The 27,914-nt window shown below is 44.9% G+C and overlaps 1 protein-coding gene across 1 annotated transcript in view; it reads left to right on the forward strand.

Moving 5' to 3' along the window:
• Positions 1-654: 654 nt before the first annotated feature.
• The window catches only part of LOC112950589 (transmembrane protease serine 11E-like), a 31,324-nt gene continuing 4,064 nt past the window's right edge, over positions 655-27,914 (forward strand). The window contains exons 1-6 of the mRNA XM_026043169.1: positions 655-818; positions 6,298-6,419; positions 7,120-7,238; positions 15,512-15,579; positions 18,553-18,716; positions 26,224-26,262. Of these exons, the coding sequence (XP_025898954.1) occupies positions 655-818; positions 6,298-6,419; positions 7,120-7,238; positions 15,512-15,579; positions 18,553-18,716; positions 26,224-26,262 (676 nt within the window). The remainder of the gene's footprint in view (positions 819-6,297; positions 6,420-7,119; positions 7,239-15,511; positions 15,580-18,552; positions 18,717-26,223; positions 26,263-27,914) is intronic.

Here is a 27,914-nt window from a genome sequence, read left to right on the forward strand (position 1 = left end):
GATTTTCCCCTTTCCCCCACCCTCCCAGTGGCCCCAAAGCCTCGTGTTTGTGCCGGGAGAAGGGAATTCCAGGCAGCTGGGTGGCCCTTTTTCCCCGAGTAAGCATTTTCCACAGGCGGGGTTAATGCCAGCCATTAAATGACTAACATGCAATTAGGAGGCTGGATACTTATAGTAGTCATGTCCCTGATGCCAAGCGAGTCCGGGGCGGCCGGGGAGGAGGGAGCACGGAGGGAGACGGGCCTTGGCTGGCCAGGCCATTTATGTCTGTACTGGTTTTTGTGCCGGGCCGCTGCGGGCGCTGCCTCCGGAGGCAAGTGGCTTCACCGAGCGGTACCTGTCCCGTGTGGGTCCCGTCCCGCGCGGAGCCGCTCCGCACAAGGCCGGCTGGAGGGGAACGAGCTGGGCCGAAAGGGAAAAGGGAAATTTAAAGCACTTCCTGCTCTGCCGTGGCGAAGAATGAGTCTTCTCGCCCGGGCCGGTTTATCTGCTCTGGCCATCTCTGCCCTGGGAGCGCTTTGATGCCGGGCTGATCGGAAGGTTAGAGTCTCCTTATCGCCGCCACGCTTACCTCTGTTTGTTTTTATTCAGAAGTTTGCTCCTTCGTTTTGCAATAAGCCGCGCAGTGCTGGGTGTTGCGCCAGCCGGGCCTCAATGAAGGATCTGCATCCAGCACCTTTCCCTTCCCGTCACTCCAGTCCGTGCGACTCCTGTGTCTTCCAGCAGCACTCGCTTCGCAGCCCAGATTTCAGTCAAGCTGTGGTCGGAGGTCAAAAGGGCTACCAGACCTACCGGGACCTGCCATGGGATCTTCAAAAGTAGGTGACACATTTGAACTGATTTGCAGGCGTGACAGTAGAAAGGCAAACTTTAGACCCCGCTGAGCATATAGAGCCCCCAAAGAATTTCCATTTTTTTTCTGTTTTCTTTTTTTTCTCTCTTTGCTGTCCTCAGATTTGCGCACTTCATTTCTACCTCCTTCATTTTTTGCACGAGGTTGCGCCACGGACCCTCCTGATAATGCAGGGCATGAAAAGGGGCAGTAGAAGGAGGGGAAGTTGTTCGGAGAACCGCAGGTGCAAAGGAAGGTTTGGAGCTTGTGGTTGGACTGAATGGGATCATAGATGGTTGGAATGTGAAGGGCAATGGGAAATCCTTCCCCAACATGGCCAGCAGCACAGACACTTGATTCCTGGTTAGGATGCGATGGCTTAGGTCAACAGCCACGTTTCCCTGCCTGTAATTGCTTTGTCCTACTCCTGGCAGGATTTTGTTGCATGGATGCGGAATCCAGGACGCTCTTTTGTGTCAATATCCAAGTTTAATAAGATAATTCTGGAAGGAAAAAAAAAAAACAGTGGGTTTTGATAGCTCTAACTGCACTGTTATTTCCCCCAACCCTGCCAATGGTCCCAGCTAAACCAGGAAAGTCAATACAGTTATTTAAGGAGAAGGTACCAACCAGACATTCCTTGTCCTATCTTGTCTCTCAAGCTGTAAGGAAAAAGCCATAATTTCTAGGGATAAAGCCTTTTATCTTTGAAAGCATTTTCTGCAGATAGAGTTGCTGAACTTGTTTTACTGTAACCCAGTATAGAACATATTGCCAGAAACTTCAGAGTATTTTTACAAAGCTAAGGAGTTTTTTCAGAGTCTTAGTGCCGGAGCTGCAATGCTTTGCTAGTCTTTCCTTGTTCAGAATAGTATCTGCCCTTAAAAATGTATCATGTGCCTACGGAAATTCACAGTTTTCTATTTAATGTTCCGGATTCTGGATTTACAGGGCTCAGTTGCCTTTGAAACTCTCTGTTCTTGTTGTTGTTATTGCTGCCTCAATGGCTGACAAAGCTTAAAATTGTGACCTCCCCCCGCCCCAAAAAAAAGACTTAAGTAAGTGTAATGTGTTTTTCTTTACCCTCCTAATCTGTCTAGATGGCTGGATTTTGTTATGTGAACACTAAAGATGGCAATAGTCCAAGATGGTTATAGTCCTACCTTTGTCTGAGCATGGGTGAAATGGTTGTGGCTGATCACAAGTATTCCTTATTCCTCAATATTTAAAAACAATTCCATTTTCAGTATTTTATTTTCATGTATTTCCAATAACCATTTTGGGCACGCTGAACTAAAAATGTCATTTCTGGAGTGACAAAATTTGTTCTTGATGGCCAGTGAAGGGTTTTTCTCTTTCTGTAAGGACAATAAAGAGTCAATCAATATAATATTGAACTTGCAAGAGAAGACTTAGTTCAGCTTTTGGCACTTACATCCCTGTTTAACATCACAGAGGATCTGGTTCCCTGAAAAATACTAAAACCTTTAAATTTGTGCTGCTCTGAACTTCAATAAGAAGAAAATCCCCATTGCAGCCTCAAAAACTAGCTTGCCCATGTTACATAAAGAGGGGAAACTTAATGCGGGGTGTCTGAATAGGGGAACTACAAACCCATTTCTTTTCCTAGTAAGCTGTGATCTGGTTGCTATGTCTTGTGGATGTCAACAGTGATGTACAGAATTTTAATAACAGTGTGTGCTAGAGGGTAAACAACCCTTAGGTCCAGTTCAGTTGCCTCCTGGTTAGCAATAGCGACTGTTTTAAATTGCTGCTTGGGTTATTTCAAAGTTGAGGGGACATTGGAGGGAATTCTATGTACCAGGTAGTTGATATGTGTTTGGGAGGAGATGGAGAGGTTGTTGTCTCAGTTACAGCCTGTGTCCAGCCTGGTGGGAGCTCCATCTGCGCGTCCAGCTGCACACATCCCTCCTGTGCTTTGGTCCTGTTAAGAGCCGTGCCTCCGTGTGGGCTCCGTCTGGTTCCCAGGTGTCTCCTTTACCTGCATCTGACACTGGGAACGTCGGCTCCGTGAATCCTTCGGGAAGCAAAGTCACTACGGGAGGCGGGCTGGAGCAGGCAGCCTTGCTGGTCTTGGCCCTCATGGGCTGGGTTGGTCCTCTGGTCTAGGGAGCAAATGAGGTGATGCACCCTGATACGAGCCTGGAAGCAGTGTGTTTCCTTAGTAATGCTCAAAGCTCCTTCATAAAAGAGAGAAACATTGTCCCTATTTAAAATGGAGATACAAAAGCACTTGGGAGGGTTTGGTGGGCTTTGGAGCTTTTGCTCTGAAGAAGCAAAATTTTGATTCTTTGAATTTTGCTTCCACATGAGAACAAGAAATGAACATAAAGCCCAATGTGCAAAAGAGACGTGGTATTTCTGAACTGAGAGGCTCAGACTGCACTGAGACAAGTGCATGAGTTACGTGATGAAGGGTGTGCTTCAAAGTCCTAAGAGCATATTGGATAAAAGTTTGAATTTTTGCTTGAGACTGATTGCTTTTCTCCCACATCCCTCTATTAAAAAGCAAAACAAAACAAACAAACAAAACCCCAGACTTAATTGGCTGATCATAGCATCCTTCCTGTGCCTGGCTTGTAAATTCATAATTTGCCCCCAGCTCAGTGTTTATTGCTGTGAGTCCTCTTCCTATGAAACAGGTTTCTGGATGGACTTATCCTTGCTCATGATGCAGGGAGATACTTGGCTACAGATAAATAACAAGGGGCTCAAAGTCACCTACCGTCTTGCAGGAAAAGTCTTGAAGTTTTGGTGGCTGTTTCCAGGGAACTGTCAGACTCCTCTCTCAGTCTCTGGGTGAAGGCATCTCAGGAAACCTCCTCCTGCAAGTTAACCATACTTTCATGTTGTGGATTTTTTTGAAAAAAGTAAAAAAGGCATCCCAGGTCTTCTGAAAATAGGTTCCTGCTCTGTTAAACCTCTAAGAGCTAAAAATGAAAAACAGCTCTTAGTTAAAAGAAATTAAATTCAGAACCTGGTGCCCTAGATTTGCTTCCTGCAGCTCTGTGAAATGGTGACCTCAAAGATGTTTCATGGATTCAATGAAAGCTGTGTGTGTGAGTAAAATCTTACACAGGTGAGAAGCTGTTTAATGAATAACAAGGAACTTTAAAGGGAAGAAATTCAGAATAAATGTTTATACATTTTATCTTAAACATAGGAGAATATCAAAAGCGGTTTCAAATATGTAATTTTGGCTATTTAATGGCCTCCCTACCCCGTTACTCCTGGTCTCAAATTGCTTTTCCGCTTTTCCAAAGGGCTGTGATTTCTTCACAGCCGTCTGCTGCGGAGGGGAGGTGGCACCCAGCCTTCCCAATGGGCTTCTCAAACCCAGCGTTTTGGTTTGGGGCTATGCCAGCATTGCTGCAGCTGAGAGACCTTCTGAGAGTTTGCCCTTCTGTGCACCTTAGGAAGAAAACTGCCTTTGAAATCTGTTAGTGGACTCTGGTAGCTTTGACCACTAACTAGAGCGGTGGAAGAAATAAAAGAAAAAAAAAAAGAGAAAAAGCCATCAGAAATGAAATTGGAAGCAAGCCCTGCATCCATGGTTTCACCAAGGATCTACTTCCAAACCCAAGGAAGGTGTGAAACCCCTGAGCCGAGAAGCTCGGTCCCTCTAGATCCTGAACACTTCACGTCCACGAAGCTGGCCCCAATAAATCAGTAGGTTCACACCATGGATGGTAGTTTCCATATCCTGCAGTGCTGAGTTATCTGGTTTAGCTGAGCGAGGCGTCACGCTGAGGTGCGAGTAGACATGGACAGTGGACACCGCACTCCTATGGGTTATGGTGTGGTTCCCCTAGGCTTCTTTTTTAATCAAAATTCTGCCCTAACCTTCTTATGAAATTTCTCTTTTAATCACTTTGTCCAATTTCCTCCGTGCTCTCCAATAAGCAAAGTGATGATGACCTCTGGAAAGAAGGGCCTCTTTGTGAAGACATCAGGAGGAGTTGAGCATTTTCCTATGCCTGACTCTGAACACTGGTGAGCTTCTTGGTCAATCAGCCTGGAAATGTGAGGCTTAGAGAAACGTGGGGCACAAGAAAAATGATAAAAAGAGAGCTTGAGCCACCAAAAACCTCTTCAATTGCTGAAAACACATCCTATATTGAATTAACATCTTCAGGAAATATTCTTGCTCTTGAGTCTTCCCACCTCCATGTGTTACATTTCTCCAATTAATATTTTAAGGGGGCTTCCATCAGGCACAGAAATAACCTCAGAGCTGTTCATGACCAACAGACTGCTTAGTTTCAGTCTTTTTTTTTTTTTTTTTTTTGGAAAGCACAGAAGCATTTTTCAGAAGCACAGATGCTTTAAAAAAAAAAAAAAAGTGAAATTAAATAAATCTCTTTGAGAGTATAGGAGGAGTGAAGGACAACATCAGGTGGGAAAGAGCTTTTCAAGCCAGGGTAACTCAGAACAGCTGTCAGTGACAAATGAGTATTCCCTTTTTCACTGAGGCAAATGTTTAGACTAATCCAGTCTAAAACTAGACTAAACTAAACTAGATTTAAAAGGATATTTATATATGATGTGCAGGGTTTGCTGCCTGCTGACCCATTGACTTACTTCCACACACAGGTGTAGAAGTGGCTTGCAGTGACTTGAGTCTTATTTTAGTGTGCTTAATCTTGTGGATCGTGAGGTCTAGGATCCAGGGGTGCCTTGGTGTGCATGTGGGAACCTGCTGAGATCCTTCCATGCCCTCAGTCCTCTCCTCTCCTGGGAATGGCTGTAGCTTCATCCAGAGGGTGTCTGTGTGTGTCTGTGTTTGAGCAAGACGGGCAGCTGGCTCTCGAATAAAAGTTTCTTTGCCAAAAGTGCTGACTTCCTGTTCTGCATTTTGTAATGGCTGATAACATCATAGAAAATACAACCTGAAGATCTTAAGATGTCTTGGAGTTCATAGCCAAAGGCAAAATTTTCTCTCAGTAAGCATCTCTGGACATTTTTTTTTTTTTTTTTGTTCCATGTCATACTGACCTACTGATTTGATTTTCTTAGAGCTAATTTGGATAGTTATCCCAGATCGGATAAAGGATAGGTGCTAGGCAAAACGTGGGATCTTTTTCAACATTTTTGAGGGACAAGGGATTTTTGGAAGCAAAGGTACCAGAATGTCAGTGACAAGTAATTAATTAGTCCCATGGAAAGCTGCTGATGTTGACTGTGCTGTAGTTTTCTTATGCTCTCAGATGCTGGAGCCTGACAGGACAAAAAATGAAGAAGAAACCTTCATATAAGAAGAAACCAGTGAGGCTGACTTCTAGAAACCTAGTGGTTTTAAGGCCATTCTTATTACTTTGAGTGCATTCTGGGCATTGCATATTAGAAAGTGACAAATTTTGGGGTAGAGGACTTGCAGAAAGTCTAAAATGGTCAATTTTACCTAAAAACAGCATCTCTTATTAATCTTCTCCCTCTCTGTACAGAATTCACCAGCCCGCCATCAAAATCAGACATCTCGAGCCCTGGAAAATTGCTCTAATTGTTATTGGCACAGCAGTGGCAGCAGCCATCACCATTGGGCTCCTGGTTTATTTTGTGGCATATGGTAAGTTTTACACATTTCTTTATGGTCCTGGTCCTTCATTTAGTGCATCTCTTTTGGGCTTGTAGTGTTATGCTGTGCTGGGAGTTCATTTTCCATCAAGCCAATCAAGGTTTGTTTAGGGGAACCCCACTGACTTTAGAGCTCTTCCTTTCCTTATTTGCAGATCTCAATTCCTGCTGTGCAGGGTGGTTAAGGCTGTGGTTTCTGCTGCCTTTCACTTGCTTTCACTCCTTTCACATCTTCCTCATGATCTTCCTCTGCAATAAGGTCAACCTACGGGCCTGCTGGTCTCCACCAAAGGACAGAATGAGACTCTGCTTTACTCTTCCCATGGCATTCCCCATGTGTCTTCCTGGGTCACCAGCAGGCCACCAGGGCCCACTTTTGGGTGGACATGCAGGCCAGTACCACACTAGCAAAGATACCACTCACCTTCCTGTGCTGAAGTTGGGTCCAAAGTGCTGTTTGGTCACGAAGGTGACTGGTGGGGAGCTGGACCTGTTAAGTCCTCTGTGCTCGGGTTGCCCAAATGGACTGAGTTCTCCTTCCTTCAGGAGCTATATTTGAATCTTTTGGATACAGCTAAAGAGTCACTGACTCCTTGGGCTTCTGGATATATAAAGAGCCCCAGGCTTCTCCTGAAGCTGGTGGGTCTTGGGTGAATTGTGAGTGCCGCCTGTTCCTCTCCTCTCCCTTACAGATCAGAAGCTCTTCTACTACAGCGGCAACATAAAAATCACCAGTATCCGATACCGTAATGAGTTGTCCCGACAGTCCTCAGGAGAGTTTAGAGATCTGGGTGAGAGGATCGAGAGACTGGTAAGTTGGGGGCCTTTGTAGTCCTCCCTTTTAAAGACACTGTGGTAACACAAGACTCGCTGAAGCAAACAGTCTGCAATTAGACCACCGGTGTACCCTATATGCCTTTTAATTAGTTGCTCAACACTGCTTGCAGGTTTTCATGCTTTCCCACTCTCTGTAAGGAAAGAATATGGTGACCCTGTGTGAGCAGGGGGGTTGGACTAGATGACCTCTGAGGTCCCTTCCAACCTTCAGCATTCTATGATTCTACGATTTCTATGATTCTATGAATATGGGTTTTACCTCTCACACTTTGATGGGCTGAGGAGCTCAACCTGAGGCTGGGTGCTGAGAGAGCAACACCCAAGCTGTTCTCTTGCCCCTTTATGCTTTGGTGTGAACCCTTCCTCGCAGATGTTGCCGAGAGGCTCTCGCTCACACAGTAGCTATGGAAATAAATAGGTGCATTGTCTCCGGGAGAACGCAAGAAAGGAAATTGCACTTCCCTGCAGATAGTAATTACAGAGTTCATCTCTTTACAGCAATAAGCATGTGATTGTGCTTGTATCTTTTTGTGTTTCATTCACCAGGGGCTGATAGATATCTCTTTGCCTCCCGTTTGGCAACCCCGCACAGATACTCAGTTAATAGGACAATCAGAGCTTTGCTGCCCACTGGCATTTAATAGAGGGCCGTGCCACTTGTTCACAAGGAAACACGAGCTGTGGCAAACCTGGTCCTGGAGCCATGGGGTGCAACCAGAGCATCTCCTCCCAGCTTGCTGAGGACCCTGGAGATCTAGTCAAGTTGTTGTCTTTTCGCTGCTTATTTCCCCGTGGCCCTACTTGCCTACCCGGGCCTGTACTGCGTTTCACAAGAACTGCTCTTGGTGCTTGTCTTTATTTATGGAGTCTTGCATAAGCCGAGTTTACTTAGGTGCCACCACTTTACAACTATTAGCTAATACTCGCAGCCTTTTCACCTTGTGATAGGACCTTGGAGAGGGACTGATGTCCTGGAGCAAGGCAAGAGTGCTTTGCTGAGGTGGGAGGAAGGACAGGGTTGGGGAGATGTCTTTGAGGAATAACATATCATCGAGTCAAAGGTCAAACTCTTGTCCCTTTTAATTCCATTTTTTTTTAGCAAATGTGACTCCTTTGACAAGGAAGCTCTTCTTATTTTGGCTAGGACATTTGTGCAGACGGTGTCCAATGCAGTCAGCTTTCCTCTGAGCCTGGCTACTAATTTAGATGCTTGAATGGAAGCCAGTGCTTTGGAAACTCTGTCTCCCTGTGGGTGTTGAGCGTTTCTGACAATAGTGACAGTAAATACCAGTGCTGGTCGAGCAGCGAGAAACAATTTTGGAGAATGTTAATTGTACCTGATAAGTAATGCCATGATAAACCCACAGAGACCTGTGTTGCCTTTGCTTCATTCCTGTGATTTTTCTTAAGAACTGTCTTTGCTTTGGACATGAATGCCTACCATCCCTCAAAGGTGGCTTGATCTTTGCTGTACTTTAGGTCACCTAATGGACACTGTCCCAGCCAAAACCTTTGTTTCTTTTAACTCCATATATTTCACCGGGCAAGGATCAATGAGATTGAGAAATTGTCCATAGTGTTTTTAAAGTATCTCGATACGCTAATGAATAGTGCTCCCTGCTAGGCTGCTTCTGTCCAAGCAAAACTCAGTTTGTGGCACTAAAAATCAAAACATCCTTTCTAGGGGCAAAAGTAGCCTCTTCATCTCTTAAGACTGCCAGCTCAGAGCATCTGCATTTTCATCCTGAGAGTTTTAACACCATCTTTTGTTGACAGAGAAGGGAGTCGAGGGTTTTCTTTCCCACTACCTGTCTGGATCTGTCTGGATTTACAAAAATCCTTTGTGGACTTGTGGCTTGCGTCGGGTTTTGAACGTCCAAGCCTTCGCATTGTCATTAAAGGCAACGATACCTTGTGCTGATGTTGTGAAACAGTGAGTCAATGTAGATAAACGCAGCGTCTTTCCCAACGCTTGGTGCAAAGTGAACAGAAGTGAATCATCTCTGATAATCAGAAGCATTCACATTACCTGCCGCGCAACTCCCTGCCGAGCGCTCCCTTCTCTGATCCCTCCCTAAGGAAGCTTCCTTCGTTTGGCCCCAGAACAATCCAGAAAGGAGCTGGGCTTGGAGCTGATCTGTATCGACAGGGAAGGCATTTTGGCTCCAATAGAGTGGTCACCCCGTGCCTTCCTCGGGTCTGGCAGTAACCGCCCCGGTGTTGGCTCCAGAGCTGGGTAGCAACACCCATGGTGTGAACAACATTCCCAACTCCCTTATCTCACCGAAGGCGGGAGGGAATGCAGAGGGATCATGCCAGAGAGCTGATGAAGCCGGTGCACCAGTCAACATCGCAGGGCTGACTGGAAAGTCTGGAAAACATATTGTGGGGTGGGGCTGGCGGGGGGACTGAGGAACACATGATGAAAGGTCTCTGCTCCTTGCTGGGCTTCCTGCAAGCGGCCGCAAGGGCTCCCTTTGTGCTGCCTGGAAAGAGCAGGCCCCGTCGAAGGCCGCAGCGAGCAGGGATGAGCTAGATGGCCAGAGCCGCCTCGTTTTTCTAGCCACAGGAGTCATCCTTCCTTTCCCACCTGCAATGTGCTGTGCATGAGCCTCCACTCCTGCTGCATAGGTCACACAGTTGATCTGTGTCAACTGTCGTGTGACTGTGGGTCACGCAGCTGCATGGTTGCCTACCCTGGGTAGCAGCAGAAACCATCCCATGTGTTGGGTGTTGGATGGAGGGACATTGTCTGTGCCACGAGTGGGAGATGAGCTTTGACCACAGGAGAGGCAGTTTCGTGTTCAGGGAAGCTCGAAAGGGGCACCTCATCGAGCACCTCCTCACGAGAGGTGCTTCAGCTGGAGGCTGGCAGCTGTGGGGCTGAGGGACGGTGGCAGAGACCCAACACATCGCAGCACGTGCACCTTTCGAAGCCTGACAGGCTGCACAGTGAAAGTGGACATCAGCTTTTATCCTGTCCACTTGCAAATGTGCCTGTCTGCTCTTGTAGCTGCTACAGCAAATTTCTCATGCTTTCTCTTAGATACTCTGGGAGAAAGTTTCTTCTGTTTTTTCCTATGAGAAAGTTTTCCTCTTCTCCTCCTTTCCCAGGCACCCAGGACCTCCCTGCCTCTTCTTCTGGCCAGAGCTATTCCCACCCAGCTGTTGGGCTGCTTCTTGCTGCGCTAGCCCACGTATCTAACTGCATTCATGGACTCTTGTGGCAGACACGGTACCTTCTGTGCTTTTGGGGCTGCTTTGCCCCTCATCCCGTGTGCTCTGCTGGCTTGTGATGATAAGGCGTAGGATTGGCACGGATTTCCCCCATTTTCCCTCTAATGTGCTGCAAGGTACCTGGACTCTCCTCATCCTTCCCATCATTAAAAATCAGTCCCAAAGACTGGGCAACCACTGGCTGTCCCCAAGTTCCTACTGAAGTCATGGCATTGCATTTAGAAATTCCTACCTCGAGACTCTGTAAAAGAAATAAAAAAAGACATCTTCATGAAATGATTTTAAGGGATAAGAGAATCTTCTGTGTCCTTACGTGCAGACACTGGGGAAGGTTTGTGTTGAATCCAGCTGCAGCTGTACAACTGTATATCTGACATGACCTGCCCGACAGAAGTGAATTTTAAGTTTTCAGTTTAAAAATACAGAGCTCCTCACCAGGCATCACACAGGCACTCAGGAGACCACCAGCAAGTGCAGCAGAGTGGTTTTGAGAGCTGTTGTAAAGCCTTGCTCATGAATGCCTGTAATGATGGTAGTAAGGAAGGGAGGCAGCTTTGGCTCCTGAGGGGACAGCTTTGACCCCAGTCATATCTTTAGAGGCTGTTAATACATTTCTCTGAAGACCGAGAGGAGAGAAGCAGATGGGCTGGCTCGCAGCGGGGCTGGTAAGGTGGCTTGGTGCCCTGTCTTAGCCCCGTGGGCATCCCACAGGGTGAAGTGTTGCTCGTGCTCTGTGACCGGGGCAGTCCCAGCAGGGCAGCGCAGAGTTTTGCAGGAGCTTTAGCGCGTTCCTGACCCAGCTCTGTGATGCTGCAGTTTGCCAGCCCTGGCACGCTGGTGTCTCCCCAGTACAGGCGGGCACGTTGGGCACGTGTGGGGCATATTAAAGCTCAGGCGCACGTAGGTTGCTCCGTCAGGGGCTGAGGCAGCAGGAGAGCATCCCCCTGCTAGCAGGTCCTGGACAGGCTCCTAAAAACTGTAATTGCTGCAGGAGACTTAGCAGAGAGGGCTAATGCAGCTGTGGTGCCAAATGTCACCTGAGAAGGCAGGTTTTGTGAAGCCCCTAGAGGTCTAAAGTGACATGTTGTGCATCACACAGCTGAATTTGCTGCAGAGATGCTGTTTCCAGCCCTCCCTGCAAATCCCCCCTTCTCCCCTTTCAACTGTACAAGAATACTGCAGATAAAGCAGTATTATTAAGATTCCAGAAATTACAGTAGCTACAGCAGCCAGATCTTTCCAAGAATTTCTCAGGTCCTGCAGCACCCCAACTAAACTGAGTTGAGGATGTTCCTCCTTGTAATAAGTTTCAGGAAGAGATTTGACCCTGTTTTCAGACATGGATTCCAAAATTTAAACTCCAGGCCCTTATTTAAGCCTGAACGTGTGTAAACACTCAGCATGTGCTTGTTCAAGTACTTGCCTAATATCCATGTGAGCTGAGAAGGTCAGAAGGTCTATTGACATTTTCTTATCTTTCATTGAAGGCAGTTTAATTACAAGTATGCCTATAGTATATATGCCTCAGAAGTGAATATACTTAAATGAAGATCTTCAGAGACTGTTTTCTTTCTTTTTCTACTTTGTTTTCTTTCTTTTTCCTACTCTCCTTTTTTTTTTCCCTTTCTCTGGAAAACAGTATAACATAATGGGGAAAAAAATTATCTATGTATGAGATCAAGGAGATTAAGGAATATGTCTTGAGAGGAAACAAACAGACAAAACCTGGGTATTTTGATAGCCTCTGCTTCAAAGCTTTAAGGGTCGGGTTCCTCTGGCTGGAAGTGCTGCCTTTGGACTTGCACTGTACAGTGAGGGTGCCCTCTACGGGTCTCCAGGACTAGAAGCAAAGCCCAAAAGAGTGTTCCCCACAATTCAGCCTACTGGCAAGGGGATGGGTGGACGAGATGACATTTTGACCTCCTTGTTTAGCTCTGGAGTTAGAGTTAACTATAGTAAAGCTGCAACTTTCAGTATGGGCTATAGGTGTGGTCTTAAAGACTTATTATGTTGCATGCTGAATGCTAAGAAGGGAAATAATGAACATGATGGTTCATTTTCCCTAAGTTAAAATTCACTAATTCTCCAAGTGCCAAATACAAAGTAATTTTCTCAAATAATAGGTCCACAAAATGGTTCCCCTCTCGTTCATCAATCAGAAGGTCTAATAAGCATGTACCAGCTGTAACAGGAGAGATGTCAAATTTCCCCCTTTTCCTCCTGTCAAAATAGCTCAAATTTAGTTCTGATGTATGACTCAGGTGTGGCCACAAAAGCTCTAAAATGTGCACAAGAGGAACAGATAGAAACCTTAGCTGGAAAAAAAAAAAAGAATTGAGTGAAATAAAGGGTAAGTATTGATAGTTCGTGTGATTAAAGGTAGAATCTTATCTTAATTATAGCTCCGTGGATCCAGAATTGCGGCATTGTTTGCAGGCAATTAAATCAATGATGTGATTCAAGTGTCAATGGGATCGAAAACGGGCCGGCTGAGAGAGTGGTTGTTTAGAGCACGCTGCTGTCCACAGGGAGAGTCCAAGTGCAATACAGTTCTGGTGTGACTGATGATATTGGGGCACTCGTAACCCGACGACATGCAATTTTTTTTTCTTGATTTCATAAGATCACTAAGGTCTACTCCTTCCTGGATTTCAACTCCTTGCCTTTACTCACTGCATAAAAAAGCAGAGGCCAAGTGTCACAGGGAAGGCACAGCTTTTTGAGCATGCAAAAGCCCTTCTATAGATTTTTCACTCATATTTGCTCCAGATTTTGGCAAGAGCTCCTCCCCTAGCTGACAAAATTTCACTTGCAGTGTGAAAGTCTTAGGAAGTTAATTACGGACAATTGAAAGCAGGGAGTAGGAATGGAAAGACATAGGTGACCTTAATTCCAGATGTTGCCATCACGGTGGCTATAATGAAACTGCAATGCCAGGACATGCCTCTCAAGACAGCTGTACCAGGGATGCTTTAAACCTTGATGTTATCCCATGTATTAGTCCACTGAAAATATCTCGTATTCAAGAGACTGATCTCTCTAGGAATGGTTTTATGGTTATTTCTGATAGGGCTTCCTCCCCTCCTGACTTCGGGGGTCCAACCAGTTTAAACACTTGGGGATTGGTGGGAGTTTTATCAAATGTGTGGGACAGCACTGCTCGTGCCTGCTGTGCTGAGTATGACACAGGACATCCTTGTGCATGTGGTTTCTGTGATGGATCTTCTGGTTTGCCCAAGGCCCACGTGTTGTTCCGCTCCTTCAGGCCCGTTTTCATCGCCTGGAGCAAAGCAATGTGGCCCTGGAGTCAGCAGTGCCTGCAGTAATCAGAGTTTCTAAAACCATGAGGAGACTGGCACTGTCCATACCCTCATTCTGGATGATGCCAGGTTCAGGTTTTCTGACCCTCTGTACCTTTCTTTCCCCTTCCTGCAATCTCTGAGACATCTCAGGTTCCCAAGTGAGCTGCTTCTGGGTTGGGATTATGGCCAGATGGCTCTTTTGGTCACTTGTAGGGGGGTGTCAACATTTTGTGCTGCAGTTTGGGTGCAAATTGCTCCACACATTTTGCACTAGATGCAGAATTAATGTGACTGATGGATAGTAACTCTTATTGTTACGCCAAAATGCTGGAGAATGCCACCAAACCAGCCAACATAGTCCATTTAGTATTCAAGATGGAGAAATTAAAAAGTCACTGAAAATGGACCTTCTGTCCAAAAGAGGCAAAAGGGAAGACTACAGTACGAGCAGAGATGGTCAGCTAAGCTGGTGGCCAGCAAAAGAGTAGCAGTATTGGACAGTGAGTGGATTTGTGCTCTCAACCCCATCAGATAATGTGGATAATCCCCCACGTGCAGTTCAGAGGGCTCAGCAAATATCCCAGGGAACTGTTCTGGCAAACTAAATGTGCTGTAATCTGTGGTCGATACTGCAAAGGTACTAGCTGTGCTTCGTTATTTTATTAGCAAAGACCAGTGTTTAGGAGTGAAGTCCAGTTTCTCCTAGAAAATTGCACTGAATCAAGAGGAATTCTGTGAAACGATGGAGGATTTGAAACTGAATTAAGAATGCTAAACTAAACTAGCCAGAAAGTATGAAGTCAAATAAAAGCTTGTTTGGCAGAATGCTAAAATGAAGGCTGTCAGGAAAACACTGTTCGTGTGAAACGAGCAGGAATTAGCACTGTTGCCTGCAGCAACTGTCACTGTTCAGCAGCTGCTAGACAAAGACCAGGAAAATAAGTGAGATGCACTCAGTCAGGGTCAGGGGAACTGTCCATGGCAGCTTCTCTTTTGAATGACTGCAAGGGAGTTGAGATGAGTGCAGAGGCTTCACTGATGTAGTGTTTAAAGGCTGCAAATTCTTACAATTTTTGTAAAACCTTTCTAAGTAGTTCTTCTGTAGTATATTGGGTGTTTACATGACATATGCACTTGATTTATTGGGTCTTGCTGATCCCAGGAACTGCATAACTCCCTGGTGACTTTGCTGTTTCTCAATCCTCCAGTGATCCTGAGCTGTTCCTGGCAGAAATTCATGCCATGTTATATCACGTGACGTTGTCTCTGAGGTGGATCACACAATCTTGAGAAACAACATTTCATCTGAAGCAGGATGTGGTTAAGCAGGAACCAGCAAAGAGGCTATTTGGGGATTAATTCCTAAAGTATTGTAAAACGAGGCCTGCACTTCCCTGTTTGTAATGGGAATTGCTTGAAAGGTCCCCTAGCGTGTGGTAAACCATGTAGCAGCAGAGTGGACAGTGGCAGGGGGACACTGATTTATTCATAGTGTATTTAGAAAGACAAGTTAGATCTTTAGGATGTGCCTTAGGCTGAATGGGAAGGGAAATATTCCTCAGAGGCTGGGCGGGATGGAGTTTCTTGGTTCCATAATCTGTGAGTTCGTAACCAAGTACCATGTTCTGAATGCCCCTTCCAGCAGGTAGTCATCCCTCCCCCCCTTCTCTTTTTCTGTTGTTAACTTGCATTTTTCTTTTTTCAACAGATGGACAAGACATTTCACAATTCCATTTTAAGGAAAAAATACATACGTGCACGCTTAGTCAGAGTGAGGTAGGTGCGATTATAATAAGCAGCCAAAGCTGAGATGCAATGAAGTGCTCACCAAGTCCAGCTGGAGAGCCACCTGATCTGACTGAGCATGGTGGTTTGTGGCCAGAGCATGATGTCCTACTGAATGTGACCTTCTTCTGAACCATGTCCTCCTCTGAGTCTTGATGCAGAAAATAAATGGTGCAAATTGAATATGTGATTGTGCTCAGATTTTCAGCAAGCTTTGGCTAATAAAGCAAATATAACTTTAGCTATCCTAAAATATAAAAGCATTTCCAAGCCTGTATATCCTACATTATAATGGAGGTGGCATTTGGCTTTTAGTGCTCACTGCTTGTTCATGAAGGCCACCGTGTGATTCAGATGAAGGTTCCTCTAGTCTGGCATTGCGTCTGTAAAAGAAGACACTTGGGGAACAGTAGGAACAAAACAGACATGTATGATATTTGTTCCTAGGTACTCTTCCTGCTCCAGCTGTTCTTGAAGTAGCTGTGGTTTCTGTGGTTAGTAACCCCCAGTAGATCTCTCCAAAGGACTTGTCCAGTCTTCCCTTGGGCTTGTCAACTTCTTTCTCCATGCTTCAGAGAAGAGTTCCTTCTGGAAAAACTACCTCCTTTGGGTCTTTCCTTCACTTGATGGCCTCCACTTCTTGGACTGCAAGAGGCAGTGAAGACTCTATCCCTTCTCTCCCAACAGTTAATGGTATTGCTCACTCCCATCATATCCATTTTTGCTCCCGTATCCCACAAGCTCCTTGCTTTTTAAACCCAGCCTGCTTAATTATTCCTTGCAGGAGCTGTTCCTTGCCGCCTTGTTGCCCTGCTCTGGATCTCTTATAAGATTTGCAGTTTTGACTACTTTTGAAGTCTTATTCCTGAGGAGCAATAATCAGCTGAGCTGATGACCTTATATATGAACCTAGGATGCATATTTTCTAATCTTAATTTTCATAATGACTTACTAAACCCAGCAGACTGAAAGCAGCCTGCAGATCTTACTGCTGTAAATGTGTTGCTCCTTCAACCATTCACAAAGTCCTTTCTTCCTGCTCTATCTTATCTTAACCCCTAGTAAGGCAAATCATGCAGGTTATTACTTAAATGTAACCTTAGATTGTTATTAGATGCCGGTTAGAGTGATACCAATGTAGACACTGAGAGATAAGTCTGTAGGGAGAAGTAAAATCTTTCATTACTGGTATTCCTGAGGACAGACAGATGTACTTGCTGTGATATTTCATGTCAGGCTTATCTGAGCCTGTGCTTGTTTGTTTTTCCAAATATGTTCCAGATCATATCTCTCTGTACAAGCTGGGAGTACTTAGCTCCAAGCAGGGTCATTATTGTGAATTTGCTTGGAAATGAATTTGCGTAGTTTTGATTCAGTGTAAAAAATACATTGGCTCTGGCCCTTCACTGGGCAGCAAGTGATTCGAGGCTGGCTGCACTTCCCGGAGGGTTTGCGGAGGTGTGGTGTGCTCTCAGGAGCTGGCATAGTAATTCCAGTGTGGCACAGCACAGGAAGAGGAGTGGGGGGAGAGGTGAGGGAACACCTCAGAAATGCCGAGCAACACCCACAGCTGGAGCAGATAATATCTGGAAAATAAACGGAGCGGCAATCATGCTGAAATTGGCTCTGCGGGGGCAAAACCAACCTGCTGCAAAGTTCACGTAGAGCGACTCCGTCTCAATTATGGGATCCTGCAGGCAAAGAACATGTCTTTCTGCTCAGCTATGATATGCTGGTCATACCTTGGGGGTGCTAATAACACATGGCCTTTTCCTTGCCCTTCTCTGGAGACAGCAGGAGAATCTGCCTTGTTTTGCTACATGTTCTTTTCCAAGATCAGGGACTTATTACAAGGCTGGTGTATAAGCTACTAGCTCTCTATGTTTTTATTTTTCCTTTAGAGAATTCCTAATTTTCCAGGTTAAACTAGAAGACTTCTTTTTCTTTTCCTACCTGAATGACGCTTAAGACACACTTTTATCTTACCCTCTGTACACAGTGTGAGATAGCTGTGCTTCCATCTGTTTGTGAGTTGTGTCATTGCTTCTTGGCTCCAGTGAAAAGAAGAGGCAAAGGAAAAGAGAAGGCTCTCCGTCCGCACCCCAGCCTTGCCAGACATGAGGCATCTGCAAGCACAGAGCGAGATTTAATATGATTAGACACTTTGGTGTTTGCCAACTAGTTTCCAATATCTTGCAGATTGGTATCTGATGATCTAGGGAGACACTGAGTGAGTTCAGACCTTCATATGAGCCATTCACTTTCTTGCCTTCCTTCCCATCTATGTGGGCTCTGCAATAACAGCTTCAAATTGGGGAATTGTACACCTCAGCATGCATCCCTCTCATTCATCTCAGGAAAAGTTGTTTTAAGTCCCCTTGTTGTCCATCTTCTGGATTGTGATAAGGAGACTGTGAGTACACTGCGGGGTTTCCTTTTCCAATGCATAATGTGATGTTATCAGTCATATTCTCCAAAAACATCCAAGCAGATACACTGGCTTCACATTAGATTGTAGTAGTAGAGTTGTGTAGTTTTTCACTATTCCCTTGACTACTTTTTGGACGCTGTTAGGAGATTTTTCTTCTGTGCATCTCCATGGCCCTGTAAAGGTCAGTCTAGACACAACTGTTTGCTGGATGTTTTCAAATTCCTGCACACCTAGCTTTCCGTTGCTATCAAATAACTTCCTTCTCTGCTGTTCCAAGGATTTTTTTAAACTCCAGGATTATGACTTTAGTTTGATCAATCAGTCATAGTGAGCATCATGCCTTCTCCTAGCCTCCGTATGTAAGCATTTGACTGCTGAAAACCAACTTGGATTTTTTTTTTTTGTAAGCAAAATATTCGAAAATGTATTTAATCCTTTATGTTAAATTTCCATTGCTGGAGAAGCTAAGCTAAAAAGCCAAGCAATGTAGGCATGAGCTGAAGGTAAGCAAACATTTTCTTGTTGGTTTGTAGCCCTGATACCGGTGGGGTGCTGGCAGAGACCCTGCTCACCTTCTCCTTCTCCGCCACGGACTGCAGAGAAGCACTGCGAGAGAGGGTAGAACGGATCTTACGGAGGGGCTTAAGAAAATACACTGGGCCCCTGCGAATAGATGTCAAATCTTCTACTGTCTCAGGTGAGTATATTATATATCCCTTAAAGTTTGTGGGGTTTTTTCTGATTAATGGGACCAGATTTTGGTGTTTACCTTCTGACAGGAGCTGTTACTGAGTCTGAGGGGCAGTCATTCCTGCTCCTCGAGTTGGAACAAAATCTGTGGAAATGTATAAACGTCACTCAAACTTTTAAAATAGACTTTAAATAAGGAATATTATTCTTTATTGCTTCGTGGCCTCTGTATTGGCTCGCCACCTGCTCCAGGCTGCAGGGCCAGTCTTATTTTCCTGTCAGGACAGCAAGCAGGAGCCTTATCACAGTGCTTCAGTATGTGGCAGTATAGATGAGTATGATCCATATTTTCCCTAGGTCTTTACTTTTCTGAGGAGCCTGAAGGGGTAGGAATGATGCTTTGATGAGGTCTTTGGCAGGGAAAACAGCAAATTCACTGAAAAGAAAAATAGTAGGACGATCAAAATTCCTTTCAAATTCCCTAAATTTGTTTAGTGAAAGGGGAAGAAAGGGAGAATATTTTTATCAATGCGACTTTCTCAAATGAGGATCTAGCTCATGTCCTTCCTCTTTGGCATTTCTTGCTCTTAGATAATTTTTGGACAGGGCAGGACTCTGGTCTTTGCACGTGGCTCAGCTCCAGTTATATTTGCTTGGCATTTCTTCTCGGAGCCAGACTGCTCCAGGATGAGTTGTTAATGAGAAGGAAGGGGAAGGTGCTTGTTCCGTTTGGTGTCGCGGGCGTCTCGCATGCCACCATCACTGGACTACTGAATTCACAGGAGATGCACATAGGCGAGACAGTTGTGTTGCAAAAGCAACAACGGTGAGTCAGCTTCTGCACTGAAGTGAGCCAGGCTTCCTCCCACTTGGAGAGGACCAGGACAACCCCTTGTCCTGGCCCTTGGCTCTTTAAAGGGAGAAGTTGCGTTTTGACAACGCAGTGAAACTTGGGTGCGAGCTGTCACATGCCGCCTGTTTCTTGACAGGCCAATTTGTCTCTATCCCTAGGATGGCTCTGGGTGACAGGTGACATCCCTCTGGGTGAAAAAGCACCACCATGCAGCATCATGCTTGGCCCTGTGGTTCCTGTTCTGCAGTTGTTGGCTCAAAGTGCACATCTAGCTCCTTCCATATGGAAATAGCATGTTCCCATCAAAAGAGAAACTGAAAGAGTTTTAAAAGAAACTTAGGTCACAATTCAGTGGATTTTGAAGCTTTAGTTTCATCTGATGCCTCCTTTTGGATGGAGTACAAAAATGTTTATGAGAAAATGACTACGACCATCCATCTTATTGAGTTATCTGATTAGCTGCTTATATTTAGTCTGGTAAACATTGGAAGTGATTCAAAGCTCTTCTTTTAGTCGACCTTGACCTGCACTCAGGGATATCACTGTAACTCATTAGTTACCATTTAGAAAATTAGCTGATTTTAATTGAATCACAATGTTTTCATTAACTAAGCTGTTTCAGTAAAAGATGGCATCTCTGTGTCACATTGATGAAGTTGTGTGATAAACATAGTGTTGATTTTCTTGGCTCTCCCAGCCATCCCATAAAAGACAGATGACTACACGGGTCTGCTACTCACTCCAAAGCTGGTGTTGTGCAATTGTTAGGCATGACAGAAACATAAACAAGACTCTGTTATTTCTAGGAGACAATGATAAAAGGTTCCATTTGGATCTTTCTTTGGTAATAGGGTTTCAACAATGCTATGAGGCTTAAGCAAGTTCTGGTTTGTGGAGCCATTTAAGAACAGCAGGTTGACTCAGGCGAACTGCCTGGCAGAGAGCACTCCTGGGCTTTATGAGGGGATGCAAGTCTTGCCTTACAAAGTTAGCCCTTCCTCCCCATGCCTAGAAGCAGATCCTGGAAGTCCAGACAGGAATCTAGGTTTTGCATTTCCAACTTCTCTCTCCGCCAGAATAGCCAGCAGAATGAAGTGTGCTCTCCGATTCAAATATTTAAGTCAAGGAATACTGAGAAGGCCAAGATTTTTTCCATGGTCTGCTGCAATTTTGTGACTTTTGCCTCAGAGTAATTTGGAGAGTTTCGCCAAGTGAAGTCCCTTTTCATCTTGAGGAAACCCCAGAATGTTTTCATAATGGCTTCTTAAAAAAATCATTAACCTATTCATTGCAATCACCTTATCAAAATATTCTAATTTGACAGCCATGATAGAGACAAGCGCAGCTACTCAGCAGAACAAATCCAGGTCAGGCCTTGATTTACATGGTGTGCTAGGAGGGTCTGATAAGGAGAACAAGTAATTCCTCCTCCTAGCAGCTAATGGTCTTGTTCAACACTGTGTCTCAACTCGCATGGTATTGAGGAGTGTGTGCTTTGAGGAGCAAAGCTGGGTGCAATACTCAGGATCATCTTCTGTCCAGGCAGCTGTGCAAAAGCAAGAACTTTGCTGGCCTAGGGCAAAAACTGGCCTTGCCTCTTCATTGCTGAAGACTGGAAATGAAGAGCTTTGAGGAGCTGAACACTAAACTGACCATTAGCTTATTTGTGTTCAAAAAGAGAAAGAAGTGGATGGCACAGCTGTGAAAAATAGGAAGTGTGCAAAGCTAAAAGAAAAGAAGAACAGCGGAAAAAAGGACATTTTTATATCACCGCTAGCCAGTAGACCCAGGACTGCAAAATGTATTGGTATCTTGGTATCTCCAGATGCGTTGTTGTTGCTGAAGTCCCTGCTTTCCTATCTACCTATACTTCACAGTCCCACAGCAAAAGACAGTGACATCCTTAGGCATTCAATATAGCTTTGACCTAAAAATAAGTAAGTAATGGAAGAGACGGAGGTCTTTGTACTTGCATACAAGTCACCCTCAGAGCCCAGATATCTTCAGTGGAAGATCCAGCAAATTTAAATCCTGTCTTCTCTAAACGACAATGCAAGTAATAGCAGAGTGAGATGTCAAAGTCAGAGGTGAGTTAGCAACACCCAAGTTGAAGCCCATTCTCCTCCTGGCATGGAAGGAAGAACGTGTCCCAGTTTGTTCTCTGCGCAGTCTTGACACCAAAGTGATCTCCTGCAAGTTTCTTCCCCGGGGTTTCCTGGTTAAAGGTGGTGCCGGCCCACAGCCCGGAGCTCCATCTGTCAGAGCATGGAGTAGCTGCCAGCCTCTTTCCCCTTCTCAGGTAGGTTGAAAGTCTCTCAAAACGTGTATCTGGGAGCGCGCGCTTGACGTCAGAAGGAAACCAGCTGCAAGCTCCCTGGCAGTGCTCAAAGTGAGCAGGAAGTTTTCCCGCCTGTTGCACCGCCAAGGGTTTTGACCATGAACAGTGAGTCATGAATTGGTGTTGATCAACAAGTCAACTGTTATTATTCCTGTTTATCTGGCATCCTGGACTTGTGAAGACTCCTTACAAACGGACAGGTTCTCACTTCCCTCTATCAGGTCTTCCCTGGGAGACGTGCAGATGAGTGTCCAACCTGGATTAGCGAGGAATGTCTCATTGGGTTGTAGCTCAGTGTACGTGGCAGGGCTGTCATTTTTGTACCCTACAAGCTGTTACAGCAACCTGGGGTAGTGAATCACAGAAAGGTTGGTGGTTGGGAAGCACCTCTGGAGATCGCTTAGTGCAACCCCCTGCTCAAGCAGGGTCATCTAGAGCAGGTTGGCCAAGATTGTGTCCAATCGTGTTTTGAATACCTCCTAGGAAGGAGACTCCACAACCTCTCTGGGCAACCTGCCCCAGGGTTCAGTCACTCCCACAGTGAAGCAGGATATGAATCTGCACCTTGGGAAATGCAGTGGAGATCTGTTATTCCCACTCTTTGATACCATGCCTACTTCTTCAGTGGGTGTCTGACAACATATGAACATATTTTTCTCCTGTCAGAAACCTGCATAATGCTGATAATTCACTCTTCTGTCTGGACTGACTGAGTTAAGGTCAAGGACTGCTCTTCTAAGCAGGAATTTTAAAGGAATTAAGATGTAGTTGAGGAAGGAAAAAGCCGGTGATGTGAGGACAGCTCCTGTGAGGACATGAGTAGTGAGAGAAGGGCATGGTGACAGAGCTAATTGGAGGTGCAAAGCCTTTGTCTTGTCTCCAGCAGGTCACTCTCCCCCGGTTAAGGAATGACAATTGCATCACCCACACCCAAGCCTCATTTTGCTGCTTCCACAAGGGCTGCTTCACCCCAGGGAGGCAATTCCTCTTCCAGGAGTGGAGGCAGGAGCAGTTGGTCAGTGGGGAGGTGTTTCATGATATTGGGAAAAGTTTCTGCACAGGAAGAGTGGTGAAGCATTGGAACAGGCTGCCCAGAATAGTGGCGGAGTCACCATCCCTGGCAATGTTCAAAAAACGTGTAGATGAGGCACTTAGGGACATGGTTTAGCAGGCAGGGTGGTGATGGGTTTATGTTTGGACTCAATGATTTTGAAGCTCTTTTCCAACCATAATCATTCTATGATTTGGTGATTCTATATCTGTTGCCTGTCACATATGATGGGCCTTCTCTTATCTAAGAGAAATAAATAAAGATGCAGTTCTAATAACCTGGCTTCCAATTCATGTCCAAAAGAAAGTGGTACCAGTGTTAGTGGTGTTATTAAAGTATGTATTTTTCTTTGTAAGTTTTTATATTACAATCTGCTCTTCCCTCTGTACCCTATTTATGATAGTATAAACCGCCTTGCTTCCGTGGAAGAAAACAACTCACTTAAGACGTGGGAACTTGGACATGCACCACTCCGTTTACCCTTGAAATTAGCTGTGCCATTTGACATATAGAAAACCGTAGGAAACTGTTTCTGGTGCTTTGAGTTCTGCCAGTTAATTTCCTTTTTATATAAGCAGTGGTGTCTGTGATTAAAAGGAAATGTGGCAATAGGTACAAGATGAATTCTTCAGATGCTGTGACCCAGATGTCATGTGGAGACACTACAATGAGCACGTTTTTCTGCAGGTATCTGTGAAGCTCTTGGAGAGGAGTGGTCGCATTCCCGCTGCAGCTGATAGATACTTTCATACCCACTGCAGTTGATAGATACTTTCATACAGTAAAATGGAGAGATCAACTTTATCTTAAATAGTAACTGGACAAATCAACATACTCATCCACAGGTAGTGGAGAACAATAATTTAAGTAGTATCTTAAGGTCATTTAGTTTAGGAACTGTGCAAAGTAGCTATTAACAAAATTGATTGTGCAGATGGAGAATGAAGCCCTTCTGTGAAAGACAGAAACCCCAAGCAGATTTTTGTGGTTTTTAAATATTTTTTTGCCTTCAACTTAGGCAAGCTTTAACTTAATAGGCAGTTCCCTTTTATGGATAGGCAACACGTGTTCAAGTTAAACTTGTTCTTGTTTACAATGGAAGCCTGAACGCTCTTTTCCTAAATGCAGCCCAACAACTATGTTTGCAGCCCTGTGTGGCTGGGACAAGATATGACATTTTAATTGGGACTAATTGATGCTTTTTCTTGGCAAGTAGGGCAACTAGTAAATGAGCAGAGCAGCAAAATTGCCTCTCGTGCCTTGGAAGCGATTGCTTCAAGGCAAGGTTTGCAACACAAAAATAAAGCACATGAAAATAATAGAAATAGGAAACGAAACCAGAGTTGTATAGGCATCCCACTTGAGCCAGGTGATGTGTGTGTCTCGATAAGCTCTTTCCTTCACACTTGTGAGAGGCAGTCTAGCTGGCGACGGTGGATATATCTCAGAGCAGAATTTGGCCTGTGTGGGGTTGGTTTCTCAAGGTGGTTGGCAAGCCCGTGAATAGAGCTGTAGAGAGAGATGCCTCGCAGCCCAGCGGCGTGACTCACCGAGAGATGCAGTGCAGTGGGAACGTGCTGATTGAATTGCTTCCAGCCTCGCACTTGAACGGGTTGCTTGCTTCTTTTGTCTTCTTGATTAGTTTTGCAACGCTGTGTAAGTGTTAATAATTGACTGCAGGCTTTATAATTAGGTATTACGAGGTAAAGGCCTTCTCCACCCAGAGAGGGGCTGAAAAAATATTGTTATCGATATTGCACTTGAAGGCAAAAGGTGCGTGCTCACTGTTGATTGCATTGCTTGGTTTCTTACCAGTTTCCAGACAGGCAATATTAGAATGACCCAAATACGGAGTTAATTCTCAGTGCAGGTTTAATTTCCAGCAGATCCTGGATGCTTATTGTATCTGAAATAAAAAGCCAGGGTCAATTTTTTCCAAATCTTGTCTTGTTAATATAAATATTTAGGTGAAGATGCCAAAAAAAGCGCAGAGCTCATCACCCTTTTTTTTTTTTTTTTTTGCACTTTGTGACTAATCAAGCACTGCTGTTTATGGTTTACAGTTTACACTGCTGTTACACTGTTTACAGCAGTGCTGAATCCTTCTGCTGGTTTCACTATCCAAAATTATTGCGCCTTGAACTAGGGCATCCTGGCAACAAGCACCCACATCATCCATGGAAATTCATGGAATATAACCCACATTCCTATATCCTATCCTGGGTTTTTCTCCTTCGTGTTTTACAGGCACTGACAAAGCACAAGTGAGTAGTTTTACTGGAAGGGAAGCTCGCGAGTTTTTGCTTGGCCACCCATAAACCTTCTCTGTCTTTATTATGTTAACTTTTCCTGTTTCTGGTAAATAAGCTGGAATCACTATATATATTTTCAAATAAGTCGTCTTTGATTCTTCCAAAATGAAGCAGTAAGCAGCATGCTTGTGCTGCCCTCACTCAAGGATCTGCTAAGGATTATCCAGACATGAAACAAGAAGCCATGAGTGCTGTACGGGAAAACCTGGATAATTTAGAAAGGATATTGGATAAAAACCTGGATAATTTAGAAAGGATATTGGATGTGTACTACCTCTTCTTGACTGCTGGCGTCTAGAAGAGTGGCTGTAGTGAAAATAACATGGGGGAAGAAAGGCATAGACTGATCTCTTGAGCCAATGCTCCTTTCTGTTGGTTGGAAATTTATGGTATTGTCTGTTAACACACGGGTGTGCAAGTTAGAGGAGAGAATTATTGCTATGGTAGGCAATAAATTGCTCTTAGTTGTTTCTCTTAGTATTCACAGTGTGCCAGGCAATCTGCTCTTCAGTAAGGTAGGAGAAGAGAGAGCCACTGCTGTTGTAAATGGGCTCCAGCAAAGTTGGTGGCTTCTGGTCTGGAAGGCTGCACCAGTAGGCACCAGGTCCTGCTGTAAAATGTGGCCGGCTGATTGCTTGTGTGCAACAAGGAGCTTCAAAATTTTCCATCACAAAAAAAAAAAAAAAATTCTCCTTAAGAAGTCTTCGGGAGTAGGCTTGTTCTGGCCATGTTCCCTGGGCAGTCAGAGGATGCTGACCAGTCAGAGAAGGGCAGATCACACCTTGGAGAGAAGCATGATGGCAAACATGAGAGCATGAGTGTGTAGGAGCTGCAGGAGCATCTCTGGAGGTCTCTGCCCTGCCTCTTGCTGGGTCCCTGCTCGAAACCTGGGAGGACCATGCAGTGAGTAGCTTAGTCTGTGTGTCCTGGTCTCAACACCTCTTTTTTTTTTTTTTTCAGATATGGAGAAGAAGAGAGCAGAAGCCCTCTTCAATGACAGTAAGTGGCAGCTGTTTTAAGTATGCCAGTTCTCCTGTTGCTTTAATTAACATTGAGTCTTGAGCAGTTTTCTGGACCCTTTTCTTTTCCTCTTAGCTAATAAGCATGACCCAGATGCACAGTGTGCTTGGAAGCCCTGCTTGGGCATGCCCAAGCCTGGTGTCGGACCTCCTGGGCACCTCATAGAGGCCATGCTCTAGGTGCTGGTGAGCACCCAACTTGGAAGTAGCGTCACTAAAGATCCCTTCTCAGAAGGTCTTTGAGCGCCCTGGAGCTTCCTTGGAGGTTGTCCACTTTGAGGTGCCTTCCTTTGTGCGTGCAGAGCCTTGGTCCTGTTTCTGCATGAAAGCAAAGACTTTTCAAGCACCTTATAGGCATATGTAGGAAAACCAAGCAAGTATGGAGGATTTCTAATAAATAAAAGGACTTTGATGGTCTGGCTGATGGCTTTAACACTAGGCTGCACTATAAATAGTATTCTCAAGGCAGGTAGGCCCTTATCAGGAATTTAAGTACATTTTCAGCTTTAGCAAGTTATAGTTAGAAGCAATCACTATTAAAAATAGCTTAAAGCATGGAATTAAATAGGGCACTTAGTCAAGCCTAATCCTGCCTTTGCAGGGCTGACGCCTAATCCATCTGCCTGGTGTGAAGTATTGAAATTCGGCACCAGCGGCACAGGCAGGTTCAGCCATGTGTCTTGCACGCTGTAGGGTAACCATTTATCTCTGCTGGCAGCCCCGTTTAGGTCCTGAACACAGCCTGCAAAGCCTAAATGCCCCAAAAGTGAGTAGGGTTGGGCATGAACAGAGCAATACCAGCTTTAAGGGTGCTATTAAAAACTGGGAATTTGTCATTTTCTTTTGTGTGTAGTGGGTATGAGCATAAGGAAGAACGTATGGAATTGACATCAGTCTGTGACTACAATGTGAATGTTCTGGATTTTGGCATCATTGTGAGCACAAAAGGGTTTCCTACAGAAATATAAGGCAGTATGAACTTCCAGTTGCTGGTTCAAGGCATTCCTGAAGGAAGGAGTACAGTGGAGGTAGATGCTTGTAAAGACATTTCTGAGCCTTTGGGGAAGGAGTCAGCTTGTGTGAAGATCTAGCAGTCCTAAAAAGCCAACTTTGCTTACAGATGAGTTGCTTGCGGCTCTGGACTTCCTTAGTTGCAAGCTGTCAAGTCATGGCAAGAATGGAGGCCAGTTTTGGGTGATGCTGTTCTGGGACTCTGAAGGAACCAGGAGTCTTTCCCTGGATTTCAATCATTGACCACTCCACTGACCAAAAGGATTACGGCCCTAAGACCAGTTATTGATCGTCCATAGCTTGAAGAAAGTAAACATGCTCATGCAGGCACTCATGAATTATTTTTCCTTTTACATGGGAAGTTTGGAGAGTATCCATGAGCTTTTCCTCTTAGATATACACCTTGCTGGAAGTATCCATGGATATACACCTTGCTGGAAGTATCCATGCCCTTATCCACCACTGGCTTAGTGTGACAGACTCTTTGCCTGAAGTAGCTCTTAGTGACTGCTTGGAACCTCCCATTTGTGCAATACACATTTACCAAACTCCAAGTGATACCTTGCCAAAGGGATCTGCATGCATGCTCTGTAAAAAACACAGGGCTTGGAGCATTCCCTT

The sequence above is a fragment of the Nothoprocta perdicaria genome, unplaced genomic scaffold (genome assembly GCF_003342845.1).
Source record: "Nothoprocta perdicaria isolate Ctin4 unplaced genomic scaffold, notPer1 scaffold_322, whole genome shotgun sequence".
NCBI lineage: Eukaryota > Metazoa > Chordata > Aves > Tinamiformes > Tinamidae > Nothoprocta > Nothoprocta perdicaria.